The sequence below is a fragment of the Mesocricetus auratus genome, unplaced genomic scaffold (genome assembly GCF_017639785.1).
Source record: "Mesocricetus auratus isolate SY011 unplaced genomic scaffold, BCM_Maur_2.0 Super-Scaffold_100001, whole genome shotgun sequence".
Taxonomy (NCBI): Eukaryota; Metazoa; Chordata; class Mammalia; order Rodentia; family Cricetidae; genus Mesocricetus; species Mesocricetus auratus.
In genome coordinates, this window is record NW_024429187.1 from 17007483 (window position 1) to 17027422 (window position 19940).

Sequence of the window (19940 nt, forward strand, 5' to 3'; positions counted from 1 at the left end):
AGACCCGTGTCTTTTTTAAGTAAAAACACACTAAAATGTTTCTATAGCAAAATACCATAATTCTGCTATTAATTAATTAATTCATTTATTTTTGTTTTTGAGACAGAGTTTCCCTGTGTAGTCTTGGCTGTCATAGAACTCCCTCTGTAGACCAGGCTGGCCTCAAACTCGGAAATTCACCTGCCTCTGCCTCCCAAGTGCTGGGGTTAAAAGCATGTACCACCAGTTGTAATGCTATTGAAAAACACAAGTTGGGCTTGGGTGAGGATGAGGCTAACATAATTAGGTACTTAAAACCTCAGCATCAAGTCCTTTTGCTAATATAAATATGCCACCAGGATACTTGAAACCATAACTAAATCTTAAGAGTCTACTATGTGAACTCAAATTCTCTTGTTCTTATCTGCAATGTACTTTCAAAATAACTTGAAAATGAGCCTTGTCTGATTATGACACATTTTAAAAGTTAAATCAATCAGTAAAGATATCATTCAAATATAAAAATCAAAATCCCCCTTTAAAACCAAGCTGATCAAACCCTCTTCTTCAGTAAACCCCAGGATCAATCTGCTTTGCAGACAGCAAGTCTATTGCAGAAAACGGCTATATTAGATATGCTGGAGGGCCAGAGAGATAACTCAATGCTTAAGAACACTGGTTGTTCTTGCAGAGGAACAGGGTTCAGACACCAGCAATAAATGATAGCTCACAACTGTCTGCTACTCCAGTTCCAGGAGATCTGACAACCTCTTCTGGCATCTGCAGGTACTGCACTTATATTCAGGAAAACACTCATGAATAAAACACAAGTAAAAAATTTTTTGAAGCACTCTATTACCTACTAATAGACAATTATACATGGAAATGACAGAACAAAGTCAAAATTGAATCCAGTTTGAGTCAGGAAAAAATATACATATATTAACTCAATACACTAGATTCAAAACATACCTTTGTAGCCACCAGGAGGCCGATACGAATTCATTAGTAACCTCCCTCCATGTGTACATCCTCTCACAGACCCCCGACTACTGATGAATGGCTGAGCAGGTCTGGGAAACATACTCGTGGGTGCTGGGTAAAAGGCAAGGTTACCATTGCTTACTTGAACAGTTGCATCAGGATGGTAACCTGCAACTTAAAGAAACCAATTTAAAGTCCAAGAATTAAATGGTAATGAAGTCCCCATGTTATCAACATATATCAATATATATATATTGATATAGATGTGACACACACACTCCTAACCTGTATTTCCTCCCTTTAAAAACATGTATCAGAAACAGAATATTACTCAGTTTATAGAGGAAGGAAATTTGGCACCTGTCATAGTATGAATGAGCCTTGAAGGTGTTATAGTAAATGAACTAAGTTAGAACAAGAACAAGTATATGATGCCACCTCACACGAGGTAGCCAGAGTAGTCAAAATCAAAGTAGGAACCAACAACTCTAAAGCAGCCACTCATGTTATACCTCTTCACAGTTCAAATCAGGGGGCAGGAGAGATGCTTCAGCAGTTAAGAGCACTTGCTGTTCTTTCAGAAGATCCCAGAACCTACATCAGGCAGCTCACAACTGCCTGGAATCATAGTTCAAGGAGATCCAATGCTCTCTTTTGGCCTCCATACACATGTGGTACACACACACACACACACACACACACACACACACACACACACACACACACACCACATAAATAAAAATAGATCTTTAAAATAATAGTTCAAGATACTGAAGAGACAGCTGAACAGTTATGAGCACTAGTTTCTCTTATGGAGGCTCTGGGTTCCATTCCCAGCATTTATGTAATGGCTCACAATCATCCATTAACTCCAGTTCCAGGGAATCTGATGCCTTTTCTGACTTCTGAAAGTATCAGGACTTGCAGGCAAAACCTTCATAAATGTAAAAAGATAAATCTTTTTTTTTTTTTTAAAAAAGGGGGAGGTTGTTTTTTGAAAGTTCCAGGGCCAGGGTACTCCAGGAATTCATTGAGTTAGCATGTGGTGCTTATACAGAATACATGCAGAGGTCTTACCAGTCTCTGGAGGTTGGGATGTCTGTTCTATACATATAGCTGGGAGTTGGCATTGGGTTATTGTCTGTGTACTCGTTGAGGTAAAATTTTGATTGTAGCCAGGTGAATAAGAGGATTCTTTCATTTCTTGTTCTTTCAGTGAAGGGAGAGGTGCTTTAACATTGAACACCTTAAAATAAAAAAGAGCACACAAAACCACTGGGTATGATTCAAAGGAAATGCCTCAATAATATTTGTACAACTCTACCAGATTCTAAGGCATTAGATGAGCAAAGGATTCGAACAGACATTTCTCCAAAGACAACAAACAACTAAGAGGCACATGAAAGCCTGATCATCAACAGTCATCAGGAAAATGCAAACCAAAACCACTTTGAGATATCACCTCATATCCACTGGGTCTACCACTGTCCAAATATGAAAAACAAGATTAAGCAAGGAGGAGAAGAAACTGGACCCTCATTACTGGTGGGGAGGTAAAAATGGTACAAGCACCATGGAAAACAGATGATGACTCCTTATAAAGGCAAATATAAACCCACTAGTTTCATGTCTAGGTATCCACCCAAAAGAAGTGAAAGACCTGAACAAATATGATATGACCTCAGTAACATTACTCCTGAGTAAAATGTAAAAGAACCTGAGTAAAATGAAACACAAATTTTAAATATAATTCAGCCATAAAAAAGAATGAAAATATGATGTATACTGCATATCCAAAAACATCATGATAATTGAAACAAGCTAGAAGGAGAGAACCAACAAAAAAAATTGTCCTCTGACCTCCACATGCATGTAGATGTGCACCTGCTCTGCACATGCTAATAAAGAAAATTAATATATATATGGTTTCACTTCTAACTAGAGTAAGTAACTTCATAGAAGCACAAGTAGAATAGACACTGGGAATTATGATCTAATGAGTGTTCTAGTTTACTCTCTGTTGCCGTATAAAACACTCTGACCAGTGTTTTATTTATAAAGAAAATTTATATGAGCCGGGCAGTAGTGGCGCACACCTTTAATCCCAGCACTCGGGAGGCAAAGGCAGGTGGATCTCTGTAAGTTCGAGGGTAGCCTGGTCTACAGAGTGAGTTCCAGGACAGCCTCCATAGCTAAAAAGAAACCCTGTCTCGAAAAACAAAGAAACAAACAAAAAAGAATTTATATGGCTTACACTTAACTGTTACTTGAAAGCAGGCCTGCTTGCTATTCCACCTCTCACCAAGGAACTCAGTCACAGACAAGGAAGTATGGTAGAAACCGTAGAGGAATGCTGCTTGATGGCTCATTCTCAGGCTCATTCTAGGCTCTTGCTAACCTAGTTTTCTTACACAGCTTAAGACCACCTGCCTAAGGAACACAGACCACATACACACACAGAACCCACACACACACATGCTTGCCTTTGACCTCAGAAGTTGGGAGGTAGAGACATGTACATCTCCGAATTCAAAGCCAGCTAGGCCTAAGTTCCAAGCCAGCCAGGGCTACAAAGTGAAACCCTGTCTCAAATAATTAAACAGTAAATAAATATTGCAGTGCCAAACCCAGGGATAACTCCCTCTGAGTAGGAAATCAGGAAGACTCCAAACAAACACAGGGTATTGCCATTGCTCTTGGTTGCCTACTAAATGGCAGGGCCCTATTGCTGAAGACACCATTCACTTTGGATGAGGGACATAGAAAAGTCTACCTGACTAGGAAACTCTCTCCCTTCTGGCTTGTTTACATAGAGCCAGAAGGTGCTGTGGGAGTTACTAGAGGAGAAAAAGACCTAAGTCTCACCGTGCAATGGATCCTCCATGTCACAAAACCAACCAGGCAAAATGAGTCAACTGATGCCATAGTGGCACAATGGTTATTAGAGTAGCATGTTACTTCTGACTGGATATGAGGCCTGTACCACAGGAGGGGTTCACAGTGGTACTGTAAATCTGCTCAAAAGTTGCTGCTAGTGTTTCATGATATATTTATTGTGTCAAGCAACTTTCTAAATATTTCTGTTTATACCCATCGATTTATGTTGCTTTGAACTTTGATAGAGAAGCTTCTTTTTGCAGTGGGTAGTGGTCAATGCAGACACTAGCTAAGCATAAGTGACTGCGAGAACCTAGATGTAGAAACATCATCTTTATCAACCTCCCTTCATCCTAGGCACAGAGAACATGGTGGAAGATGGGGTAGACAGAATTTAAGAGCTGGTAGATGAGAACAGGAGCTGAGAAATGATGACTTTTGAACATGACATGGTTGTTGCACACATCAACTCACAGTAGGTGTGGTCACCTGCATAAAACCTACACAAGATCAAGCTAGTCAAAATTTCAGCATGGATGAAGGAGGGGTCCCCAGGCTCCATCATCGACAGAGGGAACTACTGGTAGCCAATGAATGCAGAGGAAGAGGCAGTCACCATCCTTTGGGGATGTGACCACTAGCACATTACTCAATCCCAAGGAATGGCCTCACACACATGCACATATAGGCAACATTAAGTGGACTCAATGTTATTACTGACAATAGCCATGACATTAGAAAGGAGATAAAGATGGGGGTCTCAGAGGAAACTGGGGTAGGGTAGTGGCTATAAAGTAATAGTGAATAGATAGGATCAAAAGAGATTATAGAAATTTATAAATTTTTCAAAGAATAAATTTTTAAAAGACTTTAAAAACTTCAAAGGGAGAAATTCTGCATAGTATATACACAAGATCCTAGGTTCACTCTCCAGCAAGAAAAGAAAACAGTTATTAAATTTTTACCATGCAGGAGTCTCCCAGACACCTAAGCACAAGTTGTGAGCTAGCACTTCTGTTTCCCTTCGCCTTACCTACTCTGATGTCTCTGTGTACAGTACACATAACTGATGTGAGTAACTGTCTCTCATCTCTCTGGTTCTCTCCCTTCCATAGTAAAAGACCAACTGCCTAAATAACCTCAGTGGTTTGTTTTGCTTTACATTTCTATACCTCTGGTGAATAAAAAGAATTCCTGAGCCAGTATGATGGAATATACCTTTAATCCCAGCATTTAAGAGGCAGACAGATCTTTTTTGATACAAGGACAGTCTGGTCTATATAGCCAAGTTCCAGGCTAGCCAGCATTACATAGTGAGACCTTCTCTCCAAAACAAAAAAACCCTGTATCAAAACAAACAAAAAATAGTGCCTAGATCAATCTCTGTAAGTTCAAGGTCAGCCTAGTCTACATAGTGAGTTCTAGAACAGCCAGGATTACATAGTGAGACCCTGTCTCCAAAAAAAAACAAAAAAAAACCAAAAACCTGGTATGTGCTTTAAAAAGAAGACTCGGCTTCTAGGGGATGCTCTGCTCCTGTAGAGGACTATAGTTACAGGTGATCTAATGCTTCTGGCCTCTGAAGGCACCACCTGCACTCCTATGTACATACCCGCACACAGACACATACACATATTTAAAAATAGCAAAAATAAATCTTTAAAAATAAATAGGGCCAGGCGGTGGTGGCGCACGCCTTTAATCCCAGCACTCGGGAGGCAGAGGCAGGCGGATCTCTGTGAGTTCGAGGCTGGGCTGGACCGGCAGCCTCCAAAACAATACAGAGAAACCCTGTCTCGTAAAACCAAAATAAATAAATAAATAGGGCCTTACTGCCTGCTAAATAAAATTAATGGGAACCTGCTTGAACTGGGCAGGCTTCAAAGAGGCAGAGCTGACGAAGAAAACCATCAACAAAGAGTCACTGTGATAGAACACAAGACAAGCCCAGTAGACTAGTCGGACAGGTTAGGCAGGACTTCAATAGTTCAGGATTCTATTTCATCATGTGATGAACCACTGTCTGCTTTTAATTAGGAAAAGAAAAACTAAATTTGAGCAGCAATATTATGAGGCTGCCAGGGAAAGAAGAAAAGCAAGGGGAAAAAAGACCCTCAAATTGTGCAGCCAGAATAGGAGGGTTCATGAGTTCATGCTACTGAGTTTCACAGCCCTGCTCTGGGCCTGCTCTACACTGCTCACCCACTACCACTATCCCCAAGGTCTAAGCATGAAACAACAACAGGAAAGGCACTTACTGCTATATTGAATAGTTTTCTCTCCCCCTGAAAAATACCCAAATCTAGTGTCATACTATCTTTTTCTTTCTTCTCTTTTTTAAAGACTTTTTGTGTGAATATTTGCCTTCATATATATATATATATACATACATATATATATGTATGTATATATATATATATATATGTACATCGTGTATGTGGCTGCTACCCACAAAGGCCAGAAGAGGATGTGGGATCCCCTGAAAGAGGAGTTACAGACAGCTGTAAGCTACCATGTGAGTACCAGAAATCAAATCTGGGTCCTTTATTAGAGCAGCAAGTGCTCTTAACCATTGAGCCATCTCTGCAGGCTCTGCAATACTATCTTTTTTAAAAGTTCTACACTACAATTGCAGAAAAATACACATTGAGGACACACATACACACACACACCCCTGAATAAACCTAAACCTCTATGAACCAGAATGATACTAAAATAAAATTAAATGAATTTCAACAGTGATAGAACTAACTTCATATATGTATCCTCTTACTTCAAGTTACTAAAGCTAGGATCCTCAGTAATGCAGAATCAGTAATGATTAATATTAGCTGTTATCAAAACAATGTTTACCATCTACATATTCCTTTTATGGGGAGGGAGTACAGGGGATCAACCACACGCATTTTTACATGGGTCCTAAGCTTTGTCTATTAATTTTCAGAGAGGAAACATGGCTCTGGTAAAAATACTCCTTGAAAAAAAAAATACTCCTTGAACAAATCACTCTTAAGGGTAGGCCCCATGCCCAGCAGTAGATGGTCAACATAAAACAAACTCAACCGCATCTTTGGAGGTTCTCTGCCTCATGTTAAGTCAAGACATTTTTTTTTCTACCTTACAGGTTCTTTGTATATATACTATGGCTTCCAGTTTGGGGGATTTTATGGGATTCCTGTGTGTTCGAACATGTGTGTCTCTGCATCTATATGTGTTTCTTGTGTTTTTTCTTAGCCTCTTTTTCTTTTTTTTTGTCATATTCTGATTTTTATGGTATTTAATTTTACTTTATTATTATTCCTTAGAGGCCTGTTTGTTTTCTAAAGGTAGGAGGGGATCTGGATAGGAGTGGACCTGGGGAGGAACAGAGAAAGGAGAGGAAAGGAAAACTATAATCAGACTATATTGTATGAAAAAAAGCCTATTTTCTTTATTTTATTATTTATTTGATGTATATGGATAACATGCATATCTGTACACCAGAAGATGGCATCAGATAGTTAATGAGCTGCCATGTGGATGCTGGGAATTGAACTCAGGACCTTTGGAAGAACATCTGAGTCATTTCTCCAGCACATCTATTTTCAATAAAAGGGGAAAAAAATACTTCTTGAAAACTCTGGAAGTGGTAGACTTACTACTCTTTCACAAACATTTTTCCCCCAGTGGACAAATGTAAACACCAGCAACCCAAGTAAGAGTAACATGAAGGCAAACTTTTTCATCCAGTGCCAAAGACAGGTGTGGAGAGGCCACAGCTCTTCAGTAGCCCTTACATACTCACTGTCTGCATGGCTTGAAAGGGTGCTGTGCTAATGGCTGCTGAGATCCCACTTGCAGGAGGTAACTGGAAGCCCTTTGACAAGGGAGGATGTGGAGAAGTGAGTGCAGATGCTGGCTTGCTGGCGGAAACTGCCGTCTGTGGAGGAGAAATGCAGCATCAGCCACACTTGCCATATGACAGGAGGTTAACATACACTAAGCCCCAAGCTGGCACAAGTCAGCAAGTTCTTTAGGATGACATGGGAACACAGGAATGCAGAGAGCAGCGTTTGCTTACAATTTTTAAATCTCGGCTGCTGAGGATGCACACTAGCATTTGCTTTTTGATAGGGTGCTGACAAAGTGAGTATCACACAAGGGGCTCTCAACTTCCGACCAGCACTAAACTCTCTGCAAGCCCTGAAATGCTATTTTCCAACTAATAATCTAATATTACTCTGAATATAAGCAAAGACTGAGTTTAAGAAAAATTTGGGGCTAGTTAGTTCCTTTGTGTTAGTTCTCTATTTAAAAGATTAATGGATTCCAATTCCTAAGTCCTCTGCCTAAAAAATAAAACTCTGATATAAGTTAAGTAACCTATAAAGCCCAATTAATATGACATTAAACCCAATCCCAACAAGATTATAAAGGAGATCACTACATGGCACTTAGTAAAAAAAAATCACTTTTTTTTTGTCATAAAAAAGTCACTTCTCTCTCTCTCTCTCTTTTTTTTTTTTTTTTTTTTTTGGTTTTTCAAGATAGAGTTTCTCTGTATTGTTTTGGAGGCTGTCCTGGAACTCACTGTGTAGACCAAACTGGCATGGAACTCACAGAGATCCAACTGCCTCTGCCTCCCGAGTGCTGGGATTAAAGGTGTGCACCACCAACGCCCACCACTTCTCTTAATTTAGGCCAAATGAGCACTACAACAACTAATCAGCTATGCTTTCTTACAGTCTATAATGAATTCTCCTTTGTTAGTCCACTTCAAAACTCTAACCTAATAGTTATTGAATTGCCCCAAAATTTACTCCATCCATGTCTATCTAGCACAAGGATTTGCTCAAACAGCATAGGCTGAAATTTAGGACTATACACACAAACCTCATATGTCAAAAAACACTGCTTTTTTGTTTGTTTGTTCTTAGAAACAGTTTCTCCCTGTAGCCCTTGATTTCCTGGAACTCCCTTCCTAGATCAGGCTGGTCTCGAACTCAGAGATCTGCCTGCCTCCTGAGTGCTGGGATTAAAGGCATGGGCCACCACTTCTGACTTGTCAAAATGCTTTTGATAAGATGAGTCAGAGAAACTGTAACTCATTCCAACTTAGTGCTAATAACACCATAAAAAACAAAAGGATCAGGAATTCAAGATCTCAAAAACTAGTAATAGGGAGACTGGAGAGATGGCTTATAGATTAAGAGACATTGTTGCTCTAACAGAGAACCTGGGTTCAATTCCTAGCACCTACAGGGTAGTTCACAACCATCTTTAACTCCAGTTACAGGGATTTAATGTCCTCTTCTGCCTTCTTTGGGCACTAAGCACCATGTGGTGCACATATATACATGAATAAAATAAAATTAATAAATCTTTATAAGAACTTAAAAATGATAATTCTAAAATACACTTACTACATCAGGTAAGATAAGCATTATTAAATCTACATACGTGGCAAAGCTAAAATAGTGACCTGTGTATGTTCTAGGACCATACATCTACAGAAAGTAATGCATTAATAAATACAAACATCATAATTCCAATCATGCCAGTAATTCATATACTCATTCTGCCATTCTTTGAGACAGCAAAGAAATTATGGGTCTCATTACCTCAGAGGTCTCTGAGGTCATAAATTCTGTTTCAGCTTCTGAAGAAGCCTGATCAGTAGTAACCAAGCAAGCATTTGAGCTACAAGTAACTGAGGAAGTCACCTAGACACAGAAAGATAGAAAGCATTGTCAACACATGCTGTGTTCACTTCATATTTCCTGGGTGCTGGACTATCTGATATGTCACTTTTACTAGCACTCCATGGTGCCAGGCAGTATGCTAAGTGCACTACATATATTAATTCACCTAATCCTAAAAAGAAAAAACTGTATAGTAAGAACAATTATCCTCATTTTAGTGTCATCAAGAAGAAGCAAAGAACAGTATGAGTTCGAGGCCAGCCTAGTCTACAGAGTAAGTTCCAGAACAGACAGAGCTATGCAAAGAAACCCTATCTTGAAAATAACAAAAAAGAAAAACCAAGGCAGCAAAGAAAGGCAAAGTAATCTGCAAGATTAGAATAAAGTTCAATAGCAGAACACTTAGATTTACACACTGCCTTTCCAGGACTATGTCCCAGTTACACTCCAGCCTCACTGACCAAGACTCTTGGCCCTGAAAATCTGGTGCCAGATCTGCAATGTGGCTGACACTTCACAGTGCATGCTGGCAAGCTAGACACAGGGATAATCGTGCTTCCAGTCTAAAGACTTTTCATGCCTTACAGAGGTAGGCAGAAGTATAAAAAACGATGGACAAGGTCTACAAAGATCAAAACAGTATCAAAGTTCTAAGAGAAAATTGCAAGTTAGAAGCATGAATAAAAATAAAAACTAGAAACAAGCACAAAAGAAACAAAGACTGTGACAACTTAACAATAAAACACCAAGAGCAGCTTAGTAGGAAACCTATGGTACAAAAAGGTATTAGAATGCAAAAGAAACCTAAGAAAAACAATCTAGCAGTAGTGGTAGCTAAGTGTTTGTGCATCCAATGCTGCATCCCAATACTTCCTCCTGGTCCTCAGAAGCTCCAGTAATATCATAGGTGAACCAAAAATCAATGTGTGCTGACTAAACATCAGAGTGTTTCTATAATCTGCTTCAAGCACTAGGTGGTAGAGTCAGGAGGATCAAGAGTTCAAGTTCACCCTCCTCAACTACATAGTGAACTGCAAGTCCACCTGAATACTGTTGCATAAAACTTCCCCCCCAAAAAAAAATTTAAAAAACACACAGGCATGTGCACATGCACACACACACACACACACACACACACACACACACACACACATACACACACACGAAATCCTCTTCTAGTAAGTCTAAGATAAAACCTACAAAAATTTTTTTTCAATTGTTCTTGACAAAGTAAGAAGTCTTCCCCCTTGAAGCAAAGAAGAGTATAAGACACATTAACCTAGAAGTTACCTGTAATGGCTCTTGAAGAAAATCACTTTGATTGGACAAGTTTTGTTCTGCAGATACTGTAGAAACTAAAATAAATCAGACAATTAAGGGGAGAGAAAACTTAATGTATCAACTTGACAAGACAAAGTTTACTGTTTTCAAAGTATCAGCTGGAAGAACAGGTTCCTACTTCAACTTTGAAGAGAATAAGACTGGATGCTAGTTAGAAACACTAATTCATCTGTGGTATATGGTAATGTAGTTTTTTGTTCTTGTTTTTGTTTTTAACATTTTTATTATTATTTACACGCACATGTGTGTATGTCTGTATATGGACATGTACCTGAGGTTAGGGCCATCCCCTGGAGCTAGAGTTACTAGCAGTTGTAAGCTGCCTGATGTGGATGCTGGGAATTGAACTCGGGTTCTCTGCAAGAACAACACATGTTCTTAAGCACTGAGCCATCTCTTCAGCCCCCATGGTGATGTTTTAAGGTTATATGGGTAAAAGCATTAAAGCTTCAAAAATAAAAGAACTATGACTTTCAGAAAATTACTGGGGAATAATAATCTGGAAGACAAAGACTAAGCCACTATGAGTTGTCACTAACTGATACACATAATCTTAATAGTAAGTCTTAGCTGGTCATCTGTTTGTTTAGATTTTTCTCCTGTGGTTATACATATTAATACATTTGTTTCACCCAGCAGTACAGCATCAGTCTTTAGGAGGTGTTCAATGCTTACCACAGTTGGACTATAGCTTAATCATGTCATTCCTTACCTGAGAGAAATTAGCAGGGAGCCAAGAGGCCTCAGCTTTGAGGTATCACACCAGTTTTAGATTTAGGCTCCATTATTAGTAACCATGGTATTCACTGTTTTAAATATCAGGACCCAAAAGCCTCCACACTAGATTTACAGTTCAAAGGTCAAGCAGGTTCTAGTCAGAAATCACTCCAGAAAGAACATGGAAAATTGATAAAGAAGCTATTAAGTGTTTCTACTTGCCCACCTGAGGACTTTTCTCTAACAAATGTAAACATGCTACTGAAATATACGTACATCCTAATGATAATTTATTCCTGTGCAACTCTACTGACTGATGGATACAATTAGAATAAATTAACCAACACTTAAGCTATATGGAGTGCATGATTCGTAAAAGAAATAGCTGTTAGCTATAAAGCTGTGTGTTTTAAGTCTTTAGAATTATTGTTCTCCTACTGGGTTACCTGGAGAAGCTGAAGGCGACTGTGATGATGGAATTGCACTTGAGGGTTTGTCAAAATCTAGAAGAGACTCCTAAAGATAAAATTTTAAATAGTGAGAAGAAACACAGATGATTCACTTAAAGAGATTAAGTAGCTCACTATATTGATCACAACTTTTACTAAAGGTGCAGGCATTTAGCTAATTCCTACCTTGTGGTTTTTGGTTTTTGGTTTTTTGAGACAGGGTTTCTCTGTGTAACAGCCCTGGCTGTCCTGGAACTCTCTCTGTAGACCAGGCTGGACTCAAATTCACAGAGATCTGCCTGCCTCTGCCTCCAGAGTTCTGGGACTAGAGGCGTGTGCCACCACTTCCTGGTTCCTCTTTGAGATGTTAACAAATTATTCTTAAACAAGAAATTAAAGAGTCAAAACTAAACCCCAAGGTTACTGTCAAACCTCAACATTGGGTGAAGTATTAAAACTAGAATATTATTCTAAGGCCCAACTTAGACATGCACTCCTGATATGAGTCTTAAGCATAAAATGTTGGCCTTAGTCTAATCTAGTTTGAAACTGGATTTTTATTATACCTAAAAAATGAGAAGGTCTATTTATTTTTTATCTCAACCACCTACTGGTTCATGCTGATAAACATTTTCTTCTTATATCTGTGTAACAAGGTTCTCTCAAGAAAGCCTCCCAGGGCTAGAAATTTGTGGGAAACATCCTAGCTCTTTCATTTGTCTTCAAATTATCTCTCACTTTGCAGACTAGGGCTGGAAATTAAAGAAACTGACTGGAGTTATGCAGCAAGAAATAGGACTAGTGTTTACACCCAGGCCTAAATCCAAAGCTCAAAGCTCCTTTATTTACATTTACTTTGTTTACTTGAGTAGTCATGTCTCAATAATACACTGCTGTTCTGATATTCTCTAAGAGTCTATGTCACACTACTTAGTTAAACACAGCCTTTCATGATGGACAGGCCTTTAAACCCAGCACCTGGGAGGCAGAAGCAAGATGATCTCTATGAATTTAGTGCCAGCCTGATCTACATTGTGAGTACCAGACTAGCAAGGCTACACAGTCAGACCCTATTTTAAAGTGAAAAAAGTCTTTTACACAATTTATCATTTAACTATTGATTTAACACAAGTTTCCAATCTTCTATAGCTTTGAAGGCAGATGATGATTGTCTCATAATTTCTTAGTGGGACCTGAAAGACCAAGAAGCAAACAGGTTCGCAGTCTTAGGGCAACTATCAATGGCCCACAGCAGCCCTAACACCTAATTACATGATGCTTTTTGTTTCGTTTTGGTTTTTGAGACTTCTCTGTGTAACAGTTCTGGCTGTCTTGGAACTCACTCTGTAGATCAGGCTGGCCCAAGTGCTGGGATTAAAGGTGTTCGCCACCACCGCCTGGCTTAGCGCTACTTTCAACCTTGGTCAGAGAAGCCTTTTGCAGTGGGCAGAAGTCAATGCAGAGACTCATAACTGGTCAAAGTGTTTAGAGTGACTGTTAAACGCTAAGCTCTAAATGGGACACACTTATCAACTCCTTCAAAGCTCAAGGAATATCCCACCGGCAAGCACAGAAAGAATGTAAGATCCAGAAGATTGGAAGGAGTGCCGTGAAACACTCTCTTCTGGGCATGCCAAAGCTCTTGCATTCATGAGCTCACAGAAGCTATGGTGACCTACAGAAATCCAAGCTAGTCAGTATCCCAGGGAGGATGAGATAAGGGATATATGAGGCTCTACACCTAGCTGAAGAGCTATCAGCAATTGTTAGCTGGAGGTGCTGGGGTGGAAGGAGCTCATCATTTTTCTTGTGGCTGCTAGATTGCTTTTTCTCTGATAAATGGGTAAATGGTCCCACACTCACACTCATGCTGACAGTACTAACTAAATACTGTTGTTTGTTTTTAAAAAGAGGATGAGAATATGAAGGTGAGACTGGGAAGTATTGGGAGCTACAAAAGACAATGGGAAGAGGGAATTTGAACTGGACATGATCAAGATACACTATACATGTAAGAAATTGTCAAACAATAAAAAATATCCTAAAATCAAAATAAAACAAAGCAGCTCATACTTGCATAAAGTTACAAGTTCCTTGAATCTGGGTCATGAGGTCCTGCAGTTTTTCTTTCCTCAGCAAAGGATCCTTTGGAAAGGCAGAGGAAGAGTCTATAGGCTGAGGCATGGACTTAGGCACCTACAAGACAAACCCGCCATGTGTGAGTGAGTCTCAGTCGCACAGCTTGCATTACTATTACAGCCTCAGAAATCAATGGAAATACTATTTTTTAGACTTATCACAGTAAGATTTTTACATAAATCCATTTTCCAATTAATTTGTTTTCCCCTTTCAAAACAACTGAAGCATTTCTTTCAAAAAGGACTCAGAATTAAAGACCTTTCTTTAAAAGTGTTTCATTGCCAGGCCCATGCCTTTAATCCCAGCACTTGGGAGGCAGAGGCAGAAGGATCTCTGTGAGTTGGAGGCAAGCCTGGTCTACAGAGTGAGTGCCAGGACAGCCAGGATTATTTCATAGAGAAACCCTATCTCGAAAAACTGAAAAAAATAATAATAAAAATAAAAGTGTCTCATTATATAGTTATTACTATTTGTTCTCTGTGATAAGAAGCCACTGACTATGACACATACCAGTGTTTCTCATCAAGGCAAAAATTACTATTAGTACATTAAATATGTATCCCATTTTTAAGATACATGTGATTTCAGAGTCATTAAAATATTTAGAAATAATATATATCCATATGCAATGTACACACAATAGGATTGAGAAAATACTTTATTATATTTAAGAGTATACTCTTGGAGACTGCTGCTGTTTAGAAGTTCTCATGATAAATTAATTGGCAGACATCTTGAATTTACTCTAACATTTACAGTTCTTTTTTCTTTTTCTTTTTAATATTTATGTGTATGGATGTTTTGTCTCTGTTCGAGTGTGTGTGTGTGTCTGTGTGTGCGTGTGTGTGAATACCATGTATCTGCTTGGTACCTGCAGAGCTAGAAGGCATCAGATAGGCAGAACTGGAATTACAGGTGTTGTAGCAGCCATATGAGTGCTAGGAATCAAACCACAGTCTCCTCTGGATGAAGAGCCAGTGAGTGCTCTTAACCACTGAGCCATCTCTCCAGTCTTTAGCCATATTTTTATAACTGAGAACAACTGTTCATGGAGATATAAGTGCCCTCTTAGTTACTGAAAGAGCCTAAAACTTCAACACAATGCTGCCCGTGCCATAAAAGCAAATTCAACATCCCTGGCTTTCAATATCATTCAACAAACAGCATGAGATCAATATTCTAGTATGGTAAAGGTTCAAATTAGTGATTTGCAAATTATGGGGAATTTATGGGATTTTTTGGTTTTCTGGGTTGGTATGTTTGTTTGTTTGAAGACAGGCTCTCTATGTAGCACTAACTGGCATGGAACTTGCTATGTGTAGATCAGGCTGGCCTCAAATTCTCAAATTACAGTTCTGTTGTCTCTGACTGCTTTATTGGGATATTAAAATAGGTTTTTAATATGCATATCAAAAACAGCAAGCATACAATTATTACTAGATATTATAAATTAATGAAGTATGACTGTCAATCTTCTACAAGGGTAGGAATAAGATAAAAATATCAGCACTTGAAGAGAGTGAGAGAAAAAAATATTAGCACTTGGAGAGAGAAAAACAAGGAAAAGAAAAAGGAAAAAGCCAGGAGAGGTGGCACATGCCTCCAATGCCAGCACTTAGGAGGCAGAAGCAGGTGAATCTTTAAAAGTTTTAAAGCCAGCCTGGTCTACATAATGAGTTCCAAGCCCACCAGAGCTGCATAATGAGATTTTGTCTCAAAAACAATTCAGGTGTGGTGGCACACACCTTTGATCACAGTGCTCTGTAGGCAAGTGGATCTCTGTAAGTTCCAGGCAAGCCAGGTCTACAAAGAAAGTTCCAGAACCGCCAGGGCTGTTACACAGAGAAACCCTGCCTCAAAAAAGAAAAAAAGGAAGAAAAAGAAAAAAAAAGACAAATAACTCTAAAATTCTCTTTCTGGAAGGCAGCACTGAGAGGTAGTTTGTTTATTTATAAAGTGCAATGTTTTGACCTCTCCAAAGACCTGATCAGAAAGTTCCTGGCTAAAAAAGCAGGTGGTTAAAGGACAACTACCAAGTTGGGGTGGAGAGTCTTAGAAGTTAAGTCTTTAGCAAACAAAGTTGTGACATGTTTGCTTTATAAGCAATATTAAATAACTTATAATTTAAGAACAAGCAATACTAGCCGAGACTATCCAAGGATCATTCCTTACAAACCTCACATCCTGAGAGAAAGATTTATTTATCATCAACAGGATGAGGCAGACATAGAAATCTACTCACATCTTTGGATTCTACATTTAACTTCCTAGGCAGGAGGTGGTCATTTGGTAACAGACCTGCTGAAGCTGCTCCCCAGGACTTTGAAGAAATCTGTGACTGTGGGCTAAGGAGTGTCTCTGGTTCGTAACATTGAAGTCCCAGGCTTCACTGAATCCTGTTCTCTGCACATAGGAGTGGTCCAGAACCTGCTGCCACTCTGTTCACTTTGCACAGAGACTGTCCAGGATCCAGGAGGTAGCTTCTTTGGATTTTGTTCTTTCTGTGGCTGAACTACCCATGGCTTTGGTGTTTCCTGTATGTTCAGCTCTTCTTGAGGGCTTCTCAATTTGGACTCAGGGGTTTCTGGCTTCCACTGACTGACAGATGTCATAGAAATCTGCTGCTTCTGCTCTTCCTGCAATGTTGACCCAGGACTCCCCTGATCTAAGGAAACTACGGGCTTTGATACCTCCTGGAACCTGACAGAAGGCTCCCAAGACTCCGAGGACTTCTGCTTCTTCCCCTGACCATCTGGTTCAGGAAGCACACTCCAGCATTTGAGGAGATTTGGTTTTCTCACATAATCTGCTTCCCAAGATCGTTCCTCACTTTGTTTTCTTGAATAATTTACTTCTGTCATATAGCGTCTGTTAAGAAACTAAGCCAGAGAAATAAACAATGTTCTTCAGGCTTAAAATGCATAGATTTTCAATGTAATGTTAAACTCTATTAGTATTCATATGTCTGTCAGTGTTACATGAAACTATCTGATGTGAAACTCTTATCCTTACCCTATTTGAAGAAACTGCATGATTTCTGCATCTAGTCTTTCTCCTCAATTAACAGAAATGTAAACTTTGACACTTCAAAAGTAGAAATCTGTGACCCATTTAAGACTAGAAGAAACTACACTTTATGGTACTACAATCACTTGATATAGTCTCTTTGCCAAAGCAATTTTTTGCCAGAGGGAGGGTCTTTCCACACACCTGTCACCCTCCTTTAAAAGTCACAGCCAGGATAGTTCAATTACAGAAAGTTACACTGTTTAGATGTATGTCTCCTCATTTCCCAAGTTATTCTCTATCTCCCTCACATATCTATTATATTGTGCATCTGTTTCTCCAATTCTTTTCAGCTTCCACAAAGTTCAATGTTACTTAAAAAAAGTAAACACTCTCTTCTGCTACCAATGTAAATCTAGTAACAAAATTCTATATATTCGTAAAGTCAAACATAAGGGTTTAAAACTGCAATAGCTAATGTTAAAGAAGTTTCTGTGCATCAGACTAGGCCCTTTGGCCCTCACAGTAAAACCAGATATGATCCCAGGCTTCACTACATCGATGAGAACAACAATCCAGCCAGACACTAAACCAATAAGCTACAAAGCAGGATTCAAGTTCAGTCTGTCTGTCTAAGCCTCCAACTCTAAATCCAGTTACAGATGAAAACTTAAACAACTTCAGCAAAGGACCTGATCACTTCTCACCTCCTGTGGTTGTATCTCAGGCTGCACAAGTTCCACAGGAGATTCTGAGAAGATAAAAGAATTATAAATAAATATACATTCTAAGTGTTTAGTCTGGCTATAGCTATAATTCATTCCATCAATGAATGTCAAAGGGCTCAGAGTAATTAATACAATTAAATATATTCACAGTAGGACTACTCCAACTATTGTTGATTGGTCAGCAGCACGTGGAAGGCCTGGGGTTTGTAGCTCAGTGGTAGAGCATTTGCACAGCATGCACAGGGCCTGGGGTTTGATCCCCAGCACCAAAAGGAAAGGAAAGAAAGAGAATGGGTTCTAAGGATAATTGCAATTGGAGCTGGTATCTCATGAGATATTTACTGAAGTAAAGTTTCTTTTTGGTTTATTTGACGCAGGGTTTCTCTGTATAACCCTGGCTGTCCAGGAACTCACTTTGTAGTCCAGGCTGGCCTCAATCTCACAGAAATCTGCCTGCCTCTGCCTCCTGAGTGCTGGAATTAAAGGTGTATACCAACACAACCTGGTTTTAAGATTTTATTCCTAAGTAAAATAAAACTATCTCTTTTTACCCACAAATGCCTTATTAAAACTGCAATTACAGTTAAAGTTTACAAGAACAAATCAGTAATCTCAACTTCAAACAAAGCCTTTGCCAAAGCATACTATGGTCAGGAAAGGTAAGAGAGGGAGACACAGAAGCATTAAACTTAATATTAAGGAGAAGTAAAATCAGAGATGTAGCTTAATTGGCTGTCTTTGCCTAGCATGCACAAAACACTAAGTTCCTAGGTATGATTCCTAACACAACACAAACTAGTCATAGTACAAACTTTTAATCCCAGCACTGGGGAGGCAGAGGCAGGAGGAGCAAAAGTTCAAGGTCATCCTAAATTACACAATAAATTTAAGGCCAGCCTGGGCTACATGAGATCCTGACAAATAAAAACATTTTTTATTTTAAAAAGGGAAAGAAGGAAATAAATGGCTAATCAAGAAATATATTTCATTTTCTTTCTTTCTTTCTTCTTGTTTGTTTTGAGACAGAGTTTCTATGTATAGCCCTGGCTGTCCTGAAATGTGTTTCATAGGCCAGGTTGGCCTCGATCTCAGAGATGAGCCTGCCTCTGCCTACAAAGTGCTGGGATTAAAGTCCCTCAACACCAGTTCAGCTTTACTACCGAACTAAATCCCCAACCCCTCATTTTCTATTTTTTTTCTTTTCCCTTAAATCAATAACTGATCCCAAATTCACATTCTTCTACAAAATACTGTTTTCTACTATGACTTACATTTAAGCTATACTACAAATGGAATTATCCTATTATGGTTTAGCACAGAGGTTTATTCAGGTTTCACAAATGCCTAGTTTTAACCAAATATTTTCTCTCAAAACAAAACATAAACTAATGTTTCTATTAAGGTTCCATCTTGAACTTAGAGTAGTGAAACAAGCCTGTAATCTCAGCACTTGGAAGACATAGAACAAGAGCCCAGGCCAGGCCTTACTACAGAAAATCTTGTCTAAACCAAACAAAAAGAAGTTAAACTGTAAGTCACAGCACTGTTTTCTCTTTCTTTTTTTTTTTCTTTTTTTTTTTTTTTTTTTTTTTTGGTTTTTCGAGACAGGGTTTCTCTGTGGCTTTGGAGGCTGTCCTGGAACTCACTTTGTAGACCAGGCTGGCCTCGAACTCACAGAGATCCGCCTGCCTCTGCCTCCTGAGTGCTGGGATTAAAGGCGTGCGCCACCAACGCCTGGCCTTCTCTCTTTTTTTAACATTTTATTTTTAATTTTTGTGTATATTTGTGTCTAAGAGTGAGTCTATACACAAAGTACAATCCCCAAAGACGCCAGAGAGAGCACTGGATACCCCTGGAACTGAAAGTTATAAGCTCCCCAATCAGACTGCTAGGAACCAAAGTTGAATCATCTGTAGGAGCAATACATACTCAACCACTGAGCTATCCTTCCAATCCCTAGTAATCTGTTTTCTAAACCTAGGCTTATCCATTGTATAGAATCCAACAAACTAAATCATTTCAAAATGATGGTTCTAAAA

At 39.0% G+C, this 19940-nt stretch overlaps 1 protein-coding gene across 10 annotated transcripts in view; it reads right to left on the reverse strand.

The window, feature by feature from the left end:
• Window positions 1-19940, reverse strand: part of Caprin2 (caprin family member 2) — a 40306-nt gene that overhangs the window by 4776 nt on the left and 15590 nt on the right. For 2 of the 10 annotated variants that reach the window (XM_040743665.1, XM_040743663.1), the window contains 9 exons: window positions 17881-17924; window positions 16858-17046; window positions 14102-14224; window positions 12026-12095; window positions 10812-10876; window positions 9441-9542; window positions 7625-7759; window positions 2041-2209; window positions 952-1137 (listed from right to left, as the gene is read on the reverse strand). In XM_040743665.1, coding sequence (XP_040599599.1) covers window positions 952-1137; window positions 2041-2209; window positions 7625-7759; window positions 9441-9542; window positions 10812-10876; window positions 12026-12095; window positions 14102-14224; window positions 16858-17046; window positions 17881-17924 — 1083 coding nt within the window. The remainder of the gene's footprint in view (window positions 1-951; window positions 1138-2040; window positions 2210-7624; window positions 7760-9440; window positions 9543-10811; window positions 10877-12025; window positions 12096-14101; window positions 14225-16857; window positions 17047-17880; window positions 17925-19940) is intronic. The other 8 variants (XM_040743670.1, XM_040743669.1, XM_040743666.1 and 5 more) reach the window with 7 other exon arrangements.